Source organism: Megalobrama amblycephala, linkage group LG3, assembly GCF_018812025.1.
Source record: "Megalobrama amblycephala isolate DHTTF-2021 linkage group LG3, ASM1881202v1, whole genome shotgun sequence".
Classification (NCBI taxonomy): Eukaryota; Metazoa; Chordata; class Actinopteri; order Cypriniformes; family Xenocyprididae; genus Megalobrama; species Megalobrama amblycephala.
The window spans coordinates 11,934,657-11,954,833 of NC_063046.1; the positions used below are offsets into that span (position 1 = coordinate 11,934,657).

Genomic DNA, 20,177 nt, shown 5'->3' on the forward strand with positions numbered 1-20,177 from the left:
TGTCTGGTTGTCTTGGTTACACAGTGCAAACAACTGTGGGACTGGAAAACGGCGCATGAACGTGATTAAATACATTAGATTTCCTTTTTTCGCTGTAAGTGTGTCGTATTTGAACTCGTCTCGGAGGTTTCAGAATGTCATCAAAGAAGAAAAGCGAATCAAAGCACCAGCAGGACGCAAATGTCTCCGCTGAAAGGGCAGAACAGGATGAATCACAAAGAGAGATGCTGTTACACATTGAGTGAGTTGTCTGAAGAGATCCAGAGAACAGTTAAAACCACTTTGAGGTAGACAGTTCATTACTCTATTTAATTCTGCTTTGCAACCCATAGATATGACACTCTGAGTGAGAACCTAAGCACACTGAAGAGGAGAGTTGAACAACTGTATCCTTTTGCACAAAGAGAAACATAATTCCCTGCTGGAACCAGACTTTCGCCTTGTCTCTTAACCTGGCCAGGCAAGTCTGTTTTGTTGGTTTTAGAGGAGTTCATAGCGCTTGTCATCTGGTCAAGCTCGGGGACAGATGGCCGACCAATTAAAGGCAATATGTGCAATATGTAATATTTTTGCAGTAAAATATCCAAAAACCACTAGGCCAGTGTTATATATTTTTTCACTTGAGTACTTGTTTCCAACTGTTTGTAAATCGTGAGAAAATTGCAATTTTAACCAAGGCTCCGGGACGTGTGAGGAGTCGCCTGTCAATTGCGTCATACCCGCGTTACCCTTGGTTTCCGGTTTTACTTTGTAGAAATACCAAAAATGCTTTAATATATTACATGTTTTAATAGACAAGGAAACAACTGTTTTGATATATTTATTGACAGAAAACTAATTATTGTTATATAGCTCAACACGTTTAGTCTTATTGTTTAAATCTAATTTTCTTGATTTTTTTGCCATGCTTTACCATGCCTCAGAGAAAAACACTATTTTGTCAAGTAGCTAACATAGCATAATCAGATGCAGCTTTATTTTTAGTAACAGTAATACAGAATTTTCTCCATCATACAATACATTTTTAAAATGAATTGCCATTTATCAACACAAGCCATCCAGCATTTAATATGATATTCTAAAATCGATCAATCTTACTGCAGTGTGTAACAGTATCTCACAGCAGCTGCCGAGCGAATAAACAGAGTAACGTTATAACATCATTTTCAACACTAATATGATAAACAGAGCTGCGTTACCTCATACTCATGACCGGAAAAGCGGAAGGTGCGCCGGTGACTGTGTCATAATAAAAGTCCCGCTGCTCGTGAGGCGTGTGCTGCGCAATCGCTCCAGCGGCCTCGTTCAGCTCCCACAACACTCGGTCCTGCTCTGCTTCATACTACAGTAACGTTAATAATCGCATCCATGAACATGATTTCTTCCCGAGTCTATCCCTATTCTTTTGCACCGTCCGTTGAGGTGGAGATCACATGTCCCAAGATTCCACGCTCAAACTTGGCGTCATCAAGCAACGCCTTTGTTTTGAATAGGCCTCAAGTGACCTCTAGCGGGCAGAATTCTTACATACTGCACCTTTAAACCAACTTGACAGGGCTGGGAGACCAGTTTAAACCAGCTAAGACCAGCAAACGTCTTTGTGCTGGCCACATACAAAACACTCTTTCAGACACCAGCTGCTGAGGCATCTTTACACGGACAAGTTAAGGCTGCTCTGTGCCTGCTCAAAATTCAGTGTAAAGACGCAATGTTGTATAAAAGCCTAATTTAATTATGCCATCTCTGATCCACCTCACCCCCTAGTTATCAAATCAGTTGTAATTGCTGTGTAAATGCATTTATGCCACCTTTGAGCAGCATTAAAGGCATAGTTCACCCAAAAAATGAAATTTCTGTCATCATTTACTCACCTCAAGTTGTTCCAAACCTGTATGAATTTCTTTGTTCTGTTGAACATAAAGGAAGATATTTTGAAGATTATGGGAAACTGAACAGTTCTGGGGCACCACTGACTTCCATAGTATTTTTTTCTACTATGGAAGTCAATGGTGCCCCAAATTAGATTGGTTACAAACGTTCTTCAAAATATCTTCCTTTGTGTTCAGAGCAAAGAAATTCATACAGGTTTGGAACAACTTGAGGGTGAGTAAATGATGATTTTTGGGTGAACTATCCCCTTAAACAGTCTGTGTAAAGACACTTCAATGCCACTTCAGATCAGAAGTGCTTCTATGCCATCTTTGCAGTGTAAATTTGGCACAGTATGCACAAATGTCATTTCCTCATGCTGTTAAAGTAAAAGCAGTTTACACACCTGTGTTTCTGCAAGAGAATGCAGCCATGTAAAGCACATAAGCTTTACTGTCTTTTGAACAGTGCGCATGTGCATGTAAAAGACAGAAAGATTGACGAATTTGTACAGTGTATATGGCAATATATTGTATATATTTTTTCCACCAACAATGTGTTTTCATGTCGACTGACCAATAATCTTAATACAGAAATTATGGGTCTGCATTTGTGTTAATGTTTGACAATTTAACATGCAATCAACTCCAGACGAAAAGAAAATGAGTTTCTTCAGAAAGAGGTAGATCAGACCCGTACAGAAAATGTAAGTTCTCACAAATTAACACAATAATTGTAAAAATGTTAAATTATTATAATAATAATTAATAATATTTTTCTATAAACTTAGAATCATTCATTTTCTATGCCATGCAGGTAGAGTACATCTCATATCTGTCTAAGAAGGCAGAGAAGAGACAGAATGCTATAGTCACTCTGAGTGATCAGAGCCATCAGGAACTTGAGGAGCTGCAGAGACAGAGACAGATCATGCAGGATAAACATCAAGAGAAGACCAATGGTAAGACAAGCGCGTATGTGTCTGTACAAGAAATGAAGGCTAATTGTGTGATTAGATTTTATTGTAAATGACTGAATATGTAGTTTGTAATAATGTCCCTACATTATTACCAACAACAGGTACAATCAGTATTTGCTCACTACAGTTAGTTAGTCCTAGATAGTACTTGGTTATGTGTCAACACGTGAAACATCAAATGTTGCTCTTCATATGTGTGTTGTTTGTGTTTTCAGAGTTTCAGAGAGAGATCCTGCAGACGGAAAATCAGCTGGCCAAGCTAAATATTGAAATTGCAGACCTAAAAGAGGTTAAGGTAGAAAGATCTTTATTTTTTTATTCCTTTGTGTGTATTGTACAGGGAAATGAAATGAGAAATATTACTAAAAGTTCATTGTACTTAAAGTCCCCCTGAAATCAAAATCACACTTCAGTTTCTCGTCAAATCTTCGGTCCAATCAAATGTTCTCTAGAATCTGAAGTCCCGCCCCCTCCTACACTCTTACAGACACTGAAGCCTCAGCTGAAATGGGTCATTTATTCACACATTTACTAGTTTCTACATGGTGAATGGCACATAGTGCACTATATAGAGAATAGGGAACGATTCAGACAGTGTAAATATGCTTTCCTTTGACGCGAATGAAGTCCGTTTTTGTGTTAGTGTCATGAACCGCCGCAACGCGAGCACAGTGCTTCGGTCTAGAGACACGAGAGAACAGAGTGGATCATATGCGCGAGCTGTAACATAAACGTAGCGCTATTGGCTATTTAAAAAAGGGGTGAGGCTGTTCGATATATCGCCCTGTCTTCCTGTTTCGGTTGAAATTACGTCAACACATTGAATAATGCTGCGGGTTCCAACACTCTTCAGTGGGCCTTTAATAGAAAAAAGTTAAGTGAACTTAATAACTGATTATATTAAGCTGAACTTAAACTGAATGAGTGCAGCAGAGTTCTAGTTCCCAGCATGCTTTTTGTCAGACTGCATAAGGAGATTGAATGTTGTAATTAAGTGTAATTTTGTGTTTTTGCACAAGAATAACATAGGGAGAGATGTCTTAGTAGTTAATCTTCTGTTATGTTGGCCTTTATAGGGTTTCTGTTATGTTGCGTTTTGTAGTCTGTAATTTTGCATTTTACCATTGTGGTGAACTGTGGAGCCTGTGGTTAGGTCAAGAATGGACTGCACTGTTTGTAGACTATAGCTGTATCCCAATTCAGCAGCTGCGTCCATTGAAAGCCGCATTTGAAGGCCGATTGCGTCACAGCGGTGCAACGAAGGCTGTCCCAATTTGAAGGCTCCTTAGAATTCGGCCTCCAAATGCGTCCTTCTTTTCACGTGCAATGAAGGATACAATGGATCCTTCGTGGCCTTGCCTACCCCAGAATTCATTGCACACCAGTGATGACGATTTTTTGAGAGAAATCACTTTTGAGAGAAATCAATTTTTAAATGCAAGTATTGGGTTTCAGCTTACTCAAATATCTAATGATACAAATGTAAAAATAAATAAAAACCTTTAAAGCAGATCAAATGTTGACATATCTTATTAAGATGCGATTATATATGGGTCAATGACGTGACAGGTCTTTCTCTTTTTTTTGTCCAAAGGCCTTAATAATAATAAAAAACAAAGATATGACATCCAAAGTATGTAAGGTAGTACAACTAGATCTCTATTATTGACTCCAAAAGGTTTTAATTATATTTTGCTAAATATCAATGTATTTTAAAGATCAAAATGTCATTCGGTTTAACCATCCAAAGGCCAATACAGCCCCATCCAAAGGCCAATACAGCCATTTCATTTGTGATTAAAATATTTTAAAATGTAATAAATGTATATATTTTTTATTCTGTATGATTTTATAACATCATATAACAACATAGTGCAAAATTATATTAAAATTATGTGTAGAAGTCGTTGCTTTGTTTCATTGATGTCATTCAGAGTAACCAATATAAAGGGACCATTTTGGATCAAGTCATGTGACAGGATGTGACATCATTCAGACACCTGCAAAGGACCACATGGTCATGAAGCAAAGTAACTAACTCTCTCTTAACTATTTGAAAAATTCATGTTTTCACTTGCTCATACGCATGTCCCGAAACATCAGGTCATTTGGTACAACCGCTATAAAACATGGAAAATGTTGTAATATTTTAAAAACTTATAAAATAAAAGTTAAAATAAAATGTTTGATGTTTGGCATTTTGCTAGATAGCTAGATATCAGCCTGTTAGCATTGTTTGAAAATATCGTTATTCGGTATAACCAAAAGTGTCATTCAGTAAAACCGAAATTTTGGTTAAACCAAATGACTTTTTTGGTGACAAATTTTGTCCATCTTGTAAAAAATGACAAAAGCAGTGTTAATTGATTATAAAAACCATATAATCTCATTGTTAACACTTAATAAAACTTCAAAATTAATTATTATGCTTTTTTTTACACTTTTAAAAACCTTATTTGTCAATGACCCACATACTGAAATGGACAATGGTGAACATAATTAGACAGTTTGTTTTCAGACAGTTACACATAACTTTCAAACAAGTCTAGTACAAACATTATTGTCACTCATCAGCGGCAGCTGTCAGTTGCTAGGCAACAGGAACTATCCTCCATAGGCTAGACCGTCCCATTTAAAAACACTCTCGGTGCGTTCCAAATGGGATATATCACCCTCTGAAGGGCACTTCGGAGTGAAAATAATCATGGCCACTATACTGAAGGGTCGTTCCAAATTGAATTGCTCAAAACTGGCCACTTCAAAGGGCACTTCGGAATGAAGGATTTTGAAGAGTACAACTGATGGACACTTCAGGCCCCCATGATCCTTTGCACAGGGAAGTTGTTTGACGTCAGAATGGGTACAGGTCAAGAGGCTCGGATTTCGATTTTACCTTTAAATGTATGTATAGTATTTTTCTATACTACTGTAATATTTATACGAGTTAGATTTGGTACATTATTATGGTCAAAACGTCATTTTACTTCAACAAAAATACTTTACAGCTCCATTTATCAGCAGGGTCAGTCTCCACATATTTTCATTTTCTTCACAAGAAATGTTTTTGAGCATTAATTGGCAGACTCCTGCAGTACCACCACAGTTCTCAAACCACCCCTGACTTTTATAATATACAATTTAATTTAATAAAACTAGCATGTGGAAATCAAAGCTCATGTGCTGAATAGCTTCTGAAATAAGTGTTTATGAGTGTAAATTACTGGTGTCAGCATTTTCATATTTTTGAAGATTACATAATTGTTTTCATACTGCACTGAGATGGAATGACTTTTTATATACATATTTATGTACAGGTACTTGTGTACTTGTATTTCTGTTTGACGTAGACTCTACAACAGCAGCATTCGTGTCGTATCGCTGAGCTGGAGAGAGAGCTGACTGCTTTTCAGTGTCATAATTCAGAGACTCTGGTTGCTCTCAAGGCTGATTTCATTAGAAAGAAGAAGAGCCAGGAGCAAGAGGCAGAAAACACAATGCAAGCTTTGACTATCTCAGCCAACAAGGTGAGTAAATGCTGTTGTGAAGTCAGTAAGCATGGTTGTACGTCACATCACCATAGGAGCTGCTGGGTCAAGATGTTTTCTCTCCCCTCTCCCTAGGAGGCATCTCACTACATTAAGTCCTATACAAATGAGATGTTTCAGAAGAATAAAAGACTGCGTGAGGAGTTAGGAAAACTTTACCCGAGATATCAGGCTCTGTCCAGACAACAGGGCGCTCTAAGGAGTCATCAACGACAACTGCTGCTGGAGCAAGAGTATGTGCAGATGCTTCGCGCCCAGCGTATTTCCTCATGCTCAGAATCCACAACAAGTGCGTGTGCGAACAACAAAGAACACCCCCAGAGCAACCACCAATAACTGACCATAACTGGAGCCAGTTCAATTACAACAAGGGAATTAAAATATTGCACATCATTTTCCCCAGTCACTTTCAATAAGCATATGAATACTAAAGTAAGACTCAATAAGTTCAATTCAGTTCATTACACATTTATTTGTATAGCGCTTTTCACAATACATATAATTTTAAAGCAGCTTTACAGAGAATGCATGTCAACATTACAATTTAGAAAATCTGGTATCGGAGGTGACTGTCCAGTGTATGTGTTTTCAGAAATGTACATACAATCATGCAGTTAGCTAACAATGTAATAATTTAGGCAATTTAATTTACAGTCACTGTTAGCAGTTTAATTGAAGGTAGAAGGAATGAGCTCCTCAAAATAATGAATTATATATTAACAATAATTAGAATATATAGAAATTTGGGAATGTGCATGTTGATCCAGATGTTGCGTCATCTGAAGTCCTTGCAGGAGTTGGCGCCGTCTCTTCAAAGGTGTTGGTCATCTGAGGTCTTTTTCAGAGGCTGGATCCAAACGGAAGCTGATGTCCTCTCTAGTCACCACGGGACAGGCGTCCCGAGATAAAACAGAAAAGCAAATGGAGAATAATTAGCGTAGCTGCTGTTCATAACATTAAGCAAAGATAGTCATATGCAATTGATCTGATATGAGATGCATTATGTGAATGCTTGGCTAAAGAGATGCGTCTTTAATCTAGATTTAAACTGGGAGATTGAGTCTGAGCCCCGAACATTATCAGGAAGGCTATCCCAGAGTTTAGGAGCCAAATGTGAAAACGCTCTCCCTCCTTTAGTGGACTTAGATACCCTAGGTACAACCAGAAGTTTTGTGATCTTAAAGGTCCCGTTCTTTGTGATCCCATGTTTCAAACTTTAGTTAGTGTGTAATGTTGTTGTTAGAGTATAAATAAAATGTGTAACATTTTAAAGCTCAAAGTTCAATGCCAAGCGAGATATTTTATTTAACAGAAGTCGCCTACATCGAACGGACAGTTTGGACCACATCCCTCTACTTCCTTCTTTAATGACGTCACTAAAACAGTTTTTTGACTAACCTCCGCCCACAGGAATACACAAGAGTTGCGTTTGTAGAGTGTGTTTGTCGCCATGTCGCAACGCTGTTATTTTCATCCCACAGTCCAATCACCGGGTCTGATTCCGGCTCAAATTGATAGGGTAAAATTAAAGACATGTTTACATTAACACTGAGCGCGTGCATCTCCACGTTATGGTAAGAGGCGTGACTTTTCCGGGCACGGTGCGCTCAGAGCTGTCGAATCACAACACAGGAACCGCTGGCACAATCAGAACTCGTTACGTATTTCTGAAGGAGGGACTTCATAGAACAAGGAAGTCATCAGCCCGTTTTTATGACAGTGGAAACAGCGGTATACAGATAAGTAAATGATGTGAAAAATACTGTGTTTTTTTACACGCGAAACATGAACACATGTTATATTGCACACTATAAACACAATCAAAGCTTCAAAAAACCACGAAAAACGGGACCTTTAAAGAGCGTGAAGGATTGTAGGGCAATAGTAGGTCGGTTAAAGGGTTAGTTCACCCAAAAATGAAAATTCTGTCATTAATTACTCACCCTCATGCCGTTCCACACCCCTAAGACCTTCGTTAATCTTCGGAACACAAATTAAGATATTTTTGTTGAAATCCGATAGCTCAGTGAGGCCTCCATAGGGAGCAATGACACTTCCTCTCTCTCAAGATCCATTAATGTACTAAAAACATATTTAAATCAGTTCATGTGAGTACAGTGGTTCAATATTAATATTATAAAGCAACGAGAATATTTTTGGAGCGCCAAAAAAAAAACAAAATAACGACTTAATTAGTGATGGCCGATTTCAAAACACTGCTTCAGGAAGCATCGGAGCACAATGAATCAGTTTAGCGAATCTCAAATTTAGAAAAGCATAAACAAAAGAGGTGTATCAATACTCTATTTTGTATTAATTCTCTATTTTGAAAAATATCTTTTTTTTTTATCCATACAATGAAAGTCCATTGGGTCCAGTGTTGGACTAAAAAGCATTCTTTTGGGAGCTGTCGAGGCCTAACGGTTAAAGAGTGAGACTGGCAACCCAAAGGTTGCGGGTTCGATTCTCAATACCGGCAGAAAATGACTGAGGTGCCCTTGAGCAAAGCACCTGACCCCCAGTTGCCCCCCAGCAAAAAATGTGTATTGTGTGTGTGTTCACTATGCATTGCTCCTAATGTGTGTGCACTAACTTGGATGAATGCAGAGGACAAATTCCAAGTTCAAACAGTCTTTTAGTATAATGCATAAGAAGGTCATACAGGTTTTGGTCATACAACATTAGGGTTTAAAATAAGTATAGGCATGTAGACTGTGTTTGTTGAATGTTTCGTGTGTGTGTGTGTGTGTGTGTGTGTGTGTGTGTGTGTGTGTGGGTGGGTGATATATCAGGACACAAATTTGTATAATGACATGGGTATGACATAGATATTACAAGGAGAGGGTGACTTATGAGGACATTACCCCATGTCCCCATTTTTCAAAAGGCTTATAAATAATACAGAATGAGTTTTTGTGAGAAAGTAAAAATGTGCACAGTTTCCTGTTTAGGTGTAGGGTGATAGAAAATATGGTTTGTACAGTATAAAAACCATTACTCCTATGGAATGTCCCCACAATTCACAAAAACAAACGTGTGTGTGTGTGTGTGTGTGTGTGCCTTTAAAGTGTTTGTATGGGTGATTTCTGGTTTGACTGGTTTTACTCTAAGGGAAGTGATAGTCTTTTAAAGACTGCGTTTAAAGAAGAAAGACAAATCAGGTAAGCATTTTGACTAAATCATTTGTATTAATTTTATTTAAAGCATAGCATATTTATGGCTTTTCTCTTATACAGTAGAGCAATTGTTCCTTTGCAAGGATGAAGTTGGTTGGAGTGGCTCTGATTTTTTGTGCACTTACAGATTTAACATCAGGTAATCATTTTCACCTTGTTGGACATTTCAAGACGCAGTGCTACCATGTCTATTTAATGTGGTTAATAAAACCACAATTGAGCTGTTCTGTGATCAGGGAGATCATCTCCATAAATGAACTCTGTCTTGACATGCTGAGCTGTAGTCACTAATCTTTTACGACCAGTTCAGACATGATTTTCTTTCTCTTAGAGCTGTATAATGTTGTGGGACCTGCAGAACCTCTCTTTATTGTTGCTGGTGAAGATGTGATCCTGCCCTGTTATATCAAACCCAACACCAGTGCTGTGAACATGACAGTGGAATGGTTTAGACTTGACCAAGACGAAATAGTGCATCTCTATAAAAATCGTGAAAACAGAATCACCGAGCACAGTCAGTCCTACAAAGGCAGAACAGCGCTGTTCCAAGATGAACTACAGTATGGAAATGCCTCGCTCAAACTCTCAACAGTCCAAGTCTCTGATGAAGGATTTTACAAGTGTTTTATTGAGTCCAACTCCTGGTACGATGATATCACTGTTAATGTTAAAGTCGGAGGTGAGCATCATTAATGATGATGTTTTATATTATTTTGATCTTTTTGGTGCTTGGATGTTCTCTGTAACAAATTCACACAAAAGCCCAGAGGAAAAACTATTCTAGAGCACTTGTTGAACTAAAAAAGTACACACATATACAAGTACAATACATGAATTATTGTTATCCTTGATCTCCGCAGCTATAGGAACTTATCCACTGATCATTATAGAGGAGTTTGATCATTCAGGAGGGCTTCGTCTGCTGTGTGAATGTGAAGGCTGGAACCCTGAACCTGAGCTTCTGTGGCTGGACAGTGAAGGAGATGTTTTGATTTCTGATACTACAGAGACACATAAAGATGCAAAGGGCTTCAGCGTCAAACACAGGATCACTGTGCATAACAGTGAGACCAAGTATCACTGCAGAGTCAAACTGAGACATTATATGCTGCAAACGGACATCAGTGTCTCAAGTAAGTGTATGATTTATCATGCTGTCGAAAAAGTCTTCCCCTCTTTGCAAGAAATCTCTCAAGTTGAGAAGTTCCAGATGCCAAAGATTAGACAAAGACGAAGCTCCAGCTGATTATCTAACAATCTCACTCGGAAATTGAATTCTTATACATTTTCTTCCAACCTGTTTAACCAATGAGCATACATTGGGTTACTTTAATCTTTATTAACCCAACCACAGTTATTTAACAAACCTTCTGGGTGCTAATGGTGTGCTGCCAAGTGGTCTTTTTTAAAGGGGGGTATAATGCTATTTCATGCATTCTGACTTATTTACACTGTTAAAGAGTTGGATTCTCATGCTAAACATGGCCAAAGTTACAAAACATGAGTTGGATGAATGACGTTATTATTCGTTATTCTTATTTTAAAAAGATCATCATGCGACCATGTTAAAACCACATATCAAGAAAGTGTACATAACAGGTAAATCCCAGAGATCAACTTGTACCATTCGGTGACTGGTGGAGATTTCCCTACTCTGTACCATAAAGTTGGGAAGGTAAAGCCCACTGTATAATCACAGAGACTTAAGGCTTATTGAGACCTGGTTTTGTTAATATAGTATCCAGACTATTCTCTTACATGTTTAATAAACATATACTACAATCATTCACAAATTTCCCTGGTATTTTGATACAGCCGTGTAATGAATCCATTTTATCACAGATTTGCATATTTATTGTAAATGTTTTAGTACAGAAAATGTACAGTTCACCTTTGTTTAACATAAAATATCTTGACCTATCTATTGCTCAGTCACATGCACAGTACACAGTCATGCTGTATGGTGTTTTTTTGTTACAGGTAAAATGTTTCACATTTGGAGAACATCAGTCATTTGGATTTCAGTTGCAGTTGTATTCGGTACCATTACTGCAGTTGCAATTGCTACTTTTGTTTACATAAGAAGAGGTGATGTCTATTTTTCATGGAGTCATTTAGATGCAAAATAATAATTAGTCTCTAAAAAAAAACTTAATTTTAGCTGCATCTGAACGTAAAGAAATTGTTGTACTATTATAATGATATAATTGTAATTTAATCATTTCTCTTATTTATATTTTTAAATTTCTTCAGTTCGCTATTTAAGGAGGATTCAAAAAGGTGAGATTATGTTTTTCATAGATCATCATTATTCCATAAAATCAATTTGATATAATGTCTAAATGTGTGTTATATTCTTGGAATTTACTGTAGCTAAAATGTTTCATTTTATTATGAATGAACATTCATAATCATTTTAAATATGTCTGTTTTTAGAGATCGCAAAGAGAAGAAAATATGCTGGTGAGTGAGAAAGAAATATAATTCATACCTTTTAAACCCATTTTACTTTACTGTGTTGAAATGGCATCACTATATTAGTGATGTATCAGCTCTTAAATATATATGTATGTGACATTTATATAAAAATAATCATTTTCTAATTTTCATTAGTTGATGTGACACTGGATCCAGATACAGCTCATAAATCTCTCATCTTGTCTGATGATGGGAAACAAGTGCGACGTGGAGAAAAAAAACAGAATGTACCAGACAATCCTGAGAGGTTTGATAAATGCGGCAATGTCCTTGGAAAGCAGGGATTCTCTTCTGGAAGGTTTTATTTTGAGGTACAGGTGAAAGGAAAAACTGACTGGGATTTAGGAGTAGCCAGAGAATCCATTAACAGAAAAGGGAAGATCACACTGAGTCCTCAGAATGGATACTGGACAGTGCGGTTGAGAAATGGGAACCAGTATAGTGCCTGTGCTGGAACCTCTGTCTCTCTCTCGCTAAAAGTGAAGCCCCAGAAGGTGGGTGTGTTTGTGGATTATGAGGAGGGTCTGGTCTCCTTTTATGATGTGGAATCCAAGTCTCATATCTACTCTTTCACGGATCATTGGTTCACTGACAAACTCTATCCATTTTTAAACCCATGTACAAACATTAAAAGCACATACTCAGCCCCAATGATCATCACACCTATCAATTTCAGCAAATGAATGAACTCGCTAATAAGTAAATATAAATTGTATGGATTAGTTTGTATTAAATATGCTTCCTAATTAACATCTTTTAGCAGTACTTGCCCACTTTTGTTACATTTACATTTGGCAAATGTTTTTATCCAAAGTGACTCACATTGCATTCAAGGTGGGAATCAAACCTTGATTTTACTAGCACCAGTACAAAGAATAGATTAAAGCTGCAAGCAGTGGTGAAAGGGCCCTCACACCCGGGCTCACCGCCACCCGTTGGCCTTAGGAAAACAGCGAACAGTGGGCGACATGCATGTAAGCGAGTAAATACAGGAGAATTATGGCCAAGTCATTTCAAAGTGCCATACTTCCTGCTGCCAAAAGGTGGCGCTTTGACTATAACTGAATATTGCTATGTTGATGTATTCAGGTCAGCACTATTATCAAACATTTGAAGATTGGAGCAGATCGGACATTGTACGCCTGAGTTACAACAACTTCCTGTTTCGTGGCGTTAATCACATACATTAGCACTTAGCCAAGTGTTGCATGATTTAACGTGTTTCTAGTATGTTTGGCACTTTGTGGCATATTGAAATGTGTTTCTGGGAGTGAATTACAATGCAAAGCATACCATTTCCTGTTGCCAGCAGGTGGCGCTATGACTAACTGAATATTGGCATATAGATGTCTTTAGGCCAGGACTCTTATCACACGTGAAGTTTGGAGCACAATGGACAAAGTATGCCTGAATTACAACAGCTTCCTCTTTCATGGCGAAACATCAGGCCGCCACGGACACGCTCTTCAGTGAAAACTCAAGATCTTTGATATTTATCATCGCTAAGGCCTAACCAAGTATGATGTTGATCTGGTTAAATCTCTACGAGGAGTTAAACACAGTGTAAAACATGTCATTTCCTGCTGCCAACAGGTGGCGCTATGACTGTAACTGAATATTGCCATGTTGATGTCTTCAGGCCAGGGGCACGTTCAAGCTCAAACCAGTGCGCAACGTTTTGCTACGTTTTCCGGGTTGAACGACATGTTTCCTGGAAACGGTGTGCAACGGTGTGCAACGGGTTTGAGATGGTTTTCTCTTGTTTGGTGGGCGTGTCAGAAATGTCAGCCCAATCAGCGGCAATATGTATATAAACCACGCGGTGTTAAAGAGACAGCTCGCACAATGAGTATTAGGCTGCGTCCGAAAACTGGAAAACGCTGCCTTCTGAGGACACATTTCAAGGTAGTAAGGCATCAAGGCACGTCCGAATCCAATGTTAGCTTCACTTCCTGTCTCATGAGATACCTTCCTCAGATCGATTTTTGAAGGAAACATAGATGTATCCTTAGCTGCCTTTGATATCCCACAATCCTGTGTTTTCCATTCTGTGACAGTTGAGCTAGAAAAATAAAGATGGCGTCCGAAAGTTGCGTTTGCTGCTCAGTTTGTGTGTAAATGTACGATTTTGACCAACATATTTCAATTTTGATATAATTTCTATCGAGAAATTACTACTGTAATAATTAAATATTTGTTTAGTTCTCACCAAAGCTCGTGCTATATTGCTGTAGATCATTAAACTGTTAGGCTGCCTCAGAAGTCTGTCCGAAATCAATTTCGTGAGGTACCTTCATGCACAAACGCTGCCGTACAAGTCATTCTCTTATAAGACAGCGAGGCAGCAAGACAGCTACCTAGGTTTTCGGACGCAGCCTTAATGTAATATAAAAATACTATACTTATATATTTTGCTGTTGTATTGAGAAGTGACACTTTAATAAACTTTTCTATACTCCTCTGAATATATAATGGTAGGCTAAATATTACAATATCAACGCACAACAACAGTGATCAGCAATAATGATAAGCCTAATTAATACAAACAATAAAAATAATATAGATCATAACACAGTCTTAAAGGTAAGAAGAAATGTTTGTCTTTTCATCCTGAAATGCAAGGCAAGTGTTGTATCACAATAGTTAGAAGTTTCCACAAATCCTTTCACTGGATTGGGATGTTCTCTTTTATTCTGAACGGCAAGGGCAGTGACTGTAACATCGAGCGTATGTTGCAGTATTAAACACCTATTTATACCAACTTCATCAGGCTCCGAAAATTCTTCAAAAAGAACACAAAGAATGTCCTTCTCAGCTGCCATAGTTGCAACTCTTGCGTCATCAGAACGGGGTGTTCAACGCACCACCGTTTCCGTTTAAAAAACGTTTTGCAACGTTTTGTCGGGGCTGAACGTAGCCCTGGACTCTAATAAAATATGTGAAGTTTCGGACAGATTGGACATTGTATGCCTGAGTTAAACAACTTCCTGTTTCATGGCGAAACATTACAATTTGTCAAGCAGCCACGGACACGCCTTTCGGCTAAAACTCTAGATCTCCGCAATTTAACATCGCAAAGGCCTTTAGATAAGACTGACCAAATATGATGTTTATCTGATTAAAGCTCTAGGAGGAGTTTGTTAAAGTACAACTTGTGGAAATGGCAAAAACTGCCAAAATTTTTGCAGAGAAAACTCAAAATATCTCACTTCCTGTTTTTTTTGCACCCAGGGGCACACCATCAGTGCTCGGCACTAATAAGTATGTCCATAATTTTGTATGATGTAGTGTGTAGATGGGAACATTTTAAATAAATTTGTATTCAATTTTATTTGCAGCAATTGCTAATTGCCAACTCAACACTGCCTCTCAAATGATGCAACTCTTTGTACGCATGTAGATTACATACAGCAATTCATTGTGCTTTTTTAATCTCTTCAAATGAGCCTTCTTTATAACTTTATGAGTGAGCCATAAATATTTCCATTTTTCCAGGTCACAGTAAAATATCAAGGGTTTGTTCATTTCCAACTAGACTGTATTTTTTAGATTTGTGAAAGCACACAGTGAGTTAGATCAAGGATAAGTTTCCCCAGCATTTAATCTGCTAAAATCATGCAGTTTGAGAATGACTTTGAGGATTTGCTTTACTGGGTGCTGAATGTGGTTGCTAAGGAAGTGTGAATTGAAAGAGTAACTGCCCTTAAGAGATAATGATTTTATTTTGAATATGATAACTGATTTTATCATTGATCAGACCACTGGTAAGAGTTGATATCTGAGTACATTTAACAAAAACAAAAAAGTGACATGCTGGTGTAAAGTTTGACACAACAAATATCACACACATTCGTTAAAATTTCTGTCTTCCACTGTTCCTATGAAGAATTGTCAGTTGACTTTACACATCAACAGTAGCACATCTTATCTAATTATAAACACCATATGCAAAACAGAAATACCTCACAGAATATTTCTGAATATATCATCTTAAGAAAGATATTCTTCATCCAGAAGGTGGATGGTGAGGATTGAGCAGCCTCTTTATCATTGTTTATTGCAGTTGGAGTAGACTCATCTCTTCCCTTATTGCTTAGCACTTAAGCATTTAGGTACATTAATTTAACAGAAAACAGAGAGAACTAAATTTAGTATGCATTTACATAAGAATATAATTAAAATTGTACATGAAAACTTACTTTAAAATAAGATTAAATAAGTGCTTCCTTAGCTTTAAACAACCAATTATTTTGTATGAAAGCATAAATGAAGTATTAAACATATTATTCATAATATATAAACAAAACAATTAACAAGAAAAACAATCAATTACAATGATGCTTTTGCAATTCACTTCTCTGATTGATTATTGTTTGAGTACACAGAGTATTTCTGTATATGAATTGCCAGTTGCAGTGCATAGACCATTTTCTCGTCTCATGTTTCTTCTGGTTTGTAGAGTCGATGTTGTGTTTTCCAGGGTAAAAAAGGGATAAAGTCTGTGGCTGTAATTATTTGTTTTGAGTTTACACAGCAAAACACCTTTGGTTGGTTTACTTCTGCTGTAAAATTTTAGCAGCTGTGAAGTACTGTCCCAGGTCACTTCTATCTTCCATGGACTAGTGGCCTGGAATTCATGTGGCACCATCTTTTCAGAAAGGATGTGCATTTCCCTACTATGTTTGAGAACTTGTGACTGAGGTTTAGTAATTCTTTCAGGAAACGAACTAAACTGCGTACCCCTGCTGTTGTGACGCTGTAATTCAGATCTAATGCCCTCTTCTTCATATCTGCTTTCAAAAAAAAAGAGATTATTATTATTTTTCATCAATCCGTATGCCTCTGTATAATGCCTGTTGGAGGGTGAGCTATCACAAAGACCAATGGTCCAGTCAAAATGTTCAGAGAGAAACCAGCGCAGACTGCCTGTTTGAACATGTTGCTGGAAGCGAACGGTGTGATTCCTGAAGCATTCCAGTTCTGTGGCAGAGGAGTTGAAGAACAGAGTTTTAAGATCTTTAGACAGAGTCATCCCGGGCCCTAGAGTCTGAGGGACAAAGGTCAGCTCTGTGTTTGCTTCATTCTGTGTAAAAGGTGAATATTCAGGGTTAGCAAAAGCAAGAAGCTTTTCCTGGAGTTTAACTTCCTGCTTCTTAATCATTTGTCCATTCTTAATGATATGTTCAATTAATTTAGAGCGATCCGGCCCTGACTCCAAGCCCTGTTTCAGATCCACTATGCGAGCGTCCATTATAGCTTTCTGTACACTGGCAAATTTCTGCAAGAAGCTGAAATGATCCCCTTCTTTCAGAGCTGAACTGATAGCTTGCTGGGCCGTCTGAATAGTTCCCACTCTGGCTGATACCGAGGTCTGTAAACTTGTAAAGACCAGATCCGTCAGGGATAATCCAGTCTCCATCAGCTGTCTGACACAGTCCTCCAGAGCCTGTATTTGGTCTTTATGCCACCTTTCCAGCTCTTTTGCCTGGTTCTGCCTCTGAGCCAGTGGCTCTAACTCTTTTTTCAGTTGATCTACCAGCTCCAGATAGGCGGTCTGTAGCGTCTTCATGTTATGCATTCGATGTCCCTCCTCGATGGCACAAGACATACATACCAATACGTGATCATCCAGGCAGTAGTATTCCAGTAGCTTGCCATGAGCTGTGCATTTGCTGGCCATTTGACTAGACGAACCTGATTTTACAGGGTTAGTTAGTGGATGGGTTTGCAGCAGCACTGGAGTGGTCAGGTGGGTCTGTAGGTGCTGAGCACACATAGAGATTTCACACTTCAAGCAGGTCTTCAGCGCCCGAGTTTTCACTTCCACACATAAATCGCAGCTCACAAAAAATGGTTCCTTAGGAACTTCAGTCGTGGCTGACATACTTGCTGCTGATCTTCTCGTTTTCAGTTCAAATATTCAGAACGTTTTGTTACAGATGTACTAAGATCGCTCTCTGTCTTCACTTTGAGTCTGTAAGGTGCATGAAACCCTCTAAGACTCTTTTTATATACACAGAGACTGACCTTTGGTTTCTGTTTACAGTATTTTTTTATGGTGCATGTTAATATATTACTAATGAAATGATAATTGTTAAGATACAGAGATGTTTACGATGGTTCATGTGTGACTTTTATTCTTTTACTACTTTTTGGACAACACATTTACTGATATAGTCAATTTTTTATTTCATCCACCCATTTATTTGATCCGTGGGGAATCATGACTGTCTGACTAATTATTGGCAATGTTAAATAAAAAAATTTAAATGTATATTTATTAAAAAAAAACTGACTTGACTGTAACAGTCTTTATTATCAACTTAGCGATAATCATTATTGTTCTACTTTGAAGTACTTGCTAAACCTGTACAAACTGAATGACACAAGATTTATGTTTGAAGATGTTTTTTCAAGTACTTATCAAGATCAAGTTGAGACCATTTAAGTTTCCAATAATTTGAAAGCCTCTCATGGCTGATTAGAAGCAAACTGTAAGACTGAATCACTATCAATACTAAATGATCCTATAATTTCTTATGTAACATTCTTAGTTGATTATATATAGATTCAGACATACCAGTAAAATTTATTGGGAAAAAAAAAAAAATCCCCATTTAATAGATCAAAATGCATGTGTATTCCATAACAAAGCAGGTCAATTTTATGAATAGAAAATAGAAAGAATTGTACAGATTTTTTATTTATTTTATAACTGACATGCCAGTTCTACTTCTCACAAGTATTTAAAGGTGCAGTAAGAATTTTGCAGTAAAATATCAAAAAACCACTAGGCCAGTGTCATATGTTTTTTTCACTTGAGTACTTTCGGTGTTTCCAACTGTTTGTAAATCGTGAGAAAATTGCAGTTTTAACCAAGGCGCCATACGTAGAGTCGGCTGTCAATTGCATCATACCTGCGTTAACCTTGGTTACCGGTTTTATTTTGTAGAAAACATGGAAACACCAAAGACGCTTTAATATTTACACGTTTCAGTAGACAAGGAAACAACCATTTGGTTATGTTTATAGACAGAAAACTAATTGTTGTTATATAGCTCAACACGTTTAGTCTTATTGTTTAAATCTAATTTTCTTGATTTTTTGCGAGTACCATGCTTTACCATGCCTCAGAGAAAAACACTATTTTGTGAAGTAGCTGACATAGCATAATCAGATGCAGCTTTATTTTTACTAACAGTAAAACAGAATTTTCTCCATCAAACAATATGTTTTAAAATTAATTACATGCCATTTATCAACACAAGCCATATATATTTTAAAATATATTATATATATTATATATTTATATTAAATATATATATATTATATAATATATTAAATATATTATATATTTAATATATTTTAAAATCGATCTTACTGCAGCGTGCAACAGTGTCTCACAGCAGCCGCCGAGCGAATGCACAGAGTAACGTTATAACATAATTTTCAACACACTCAATGTATCTAATATGATAAACAGAGCTGCATTACCTCATACTCATGACCGGAAAAGCGGAAGTGTCACCGTGACTGTGGCATAATAAAAGTCCCGCTGCTCGTGAGGTGTGTGTTGCGCAATCGCTCCAGCGGCCTCGTTCAGCTCCCACAACACTCGCTCCTGCTCTTCTTCATGCATCCATGAACATGATTTCTTCCCAAGTCCAATCCCTATTCTTTTGCACTGTCCGTTGAGGTGAAGAGCACGTTCCAAGATTCCACACTCAAACTTGGCATCATCAAGCTACGCCTTTATTTTGAATAGGCCTCTAGCGGAGAGAAATCCTACATACTGCACCTTTAATGTCAAATACTCATCTACAATTACACTGACACACACAGAGAGAGATTATCTTCTTGTGTTTTTATATTAAGCAAATTATAAATTCTAGACTAACATCTAATCCTAAAGAAAACGTGTTAAAATGTATTTGTTAACAGTGTTTCGACAGGCTTTGTCTTATGATTCATAACCTGTTCCTATTTTGACTTTTATTATTATTATTTAAATTGTGTGTGTATGTGTGAAAATGCGTGTGTATATGTACTGTTACTAATGTTTTTGGGATTGTAACGCTATTTTACTATCTCAATAAAGCTTCTTGAATCTGTCAGTGAACTTTTATTTTG

At 37.4% G+C, this 20,177-nt stretch overlaps 2 protein-coding genes across 4 annotated transcripts; both read left to right on the plus strand.

Moving 5' to 3' along the window:
- On the plus strand, positions 1 to 6,795 carry ccdc166 (coiled-coil domain containing 166). Of its 2 annotated transcripts, none has more exons than XM_048183882.1 (7): positions 1 to 241; positions 333 to 386; positions 2,521 to 2,575; positions 2,686 to 2,830; positions 3,064 to 3,143; positions 6,196 to 6,372; positions 6,469 to 6,795. In XM_048183882.1, exons 1-7 carry the CDS (start codon positions 135 to 137, stop codon positions 6,727 to 6,729), a joined length of 879 nt encoding a protein of 292 aa, XP_048039839.1. In that variant the 5' UTR covers positions 1 to 134; the 3' UTR covers positions 6,730 to 6,795. The 2 variants fall into 2 exon arrangements, with proteins under 2 accessions (XP_048039839.1, XP_048039840.1); XM_048183883.1 differs by having other exon boundaries at positions 2 to 241; positions 6,445 to 6,561.
- Positions 6,796 to 9,331: 2,536 nt separating this feature from the next.
- LOC125264503 (butyrophilin subfamily 1 member A1-like) lies at positions 9,332 to 12,791 on the plus strand. 2 transcript variants are annotated; one of them, XM_048183874.1, is made up of 8 exons: positions 9,332 to 9,554; positions 9,630 to 9,708; positions 9,901 to 10,248; positions 10,430 to 10,702; positions 11,550 to 11,657; positions 11,823 to 11,849; positions 12,006 to 12,032; positions 12,183 to 12,791. In XM_048183874.1, the coding sequence occupies exons 2-8, from the start codon at positions 9,654 to 9,656 to the stop codon at positions 12,728 to 12,730; spliced, it is 1,386 nt and encodes a 461-aa protein (XP_048039831.1). In that variant the 5' UTR covers positions 9,332 to 9,554; positions 9,630 to 9,653; the 3' UTR covers positions 12,731 to 12,791. The 2 variants fall into 2 exon arrangements, with proteins under 2 accessions (XP_048039831.1, XP_048039830.1); XM_048183873.1 differs by having other exon boundaries at positions 9,332 to 9,708.
- The last annotated feature ends 7,386 nt before the right edge of the window (positions 12,792 to 20,177 follow it).

Excerpts from the sequence above, each read along its gene's own strand:
- LOC125264503 (XM_048183873.1), top strand. The coding sequence starts at position 9,654 with ATGAAGTTGGTTGGAGTGGCTCTGATTTTTTGTGCACTTACAGATTTA. Across the intron at positions 9,709-9,900 it reads ACTTACAGATTTAACATCAG|AGCTGTATAATGTTGTGGGA; the intron begins GTAATCATTTTC and ends TCTTTCTCTTAG. Across the intron at positions 11,658-11,822 it reads TTTTGTTTACATAAGAAGAG|TTCGCTATTTAAGGAGGATT; the intron begins GTGATGTCTATT and ends AAATTTCTTCAG.
- ccdc166 (XM_048183882.1), top strand. The coding sequence starts at position 135 with ATGTCATCAAAGAAGAAAAGCGAATCAAAGCACCAGCAGGACGCAAAT. Across the intron at positions 242-332 it reads GAGATGCTGTTACACATTGA|ATATGACACTCTGAGTGAGA; the intron begins GTGAGTTGTCTG and ends TGCAACCCATAG. Across the intron at positions 3,144-6,195 it reads CAGACCTAAAAGAGGTTAAG|ACTCTACAACAGCAGCATTC; the intron begins GTAGAAAGATCT and ends TGTTTGACGTAG.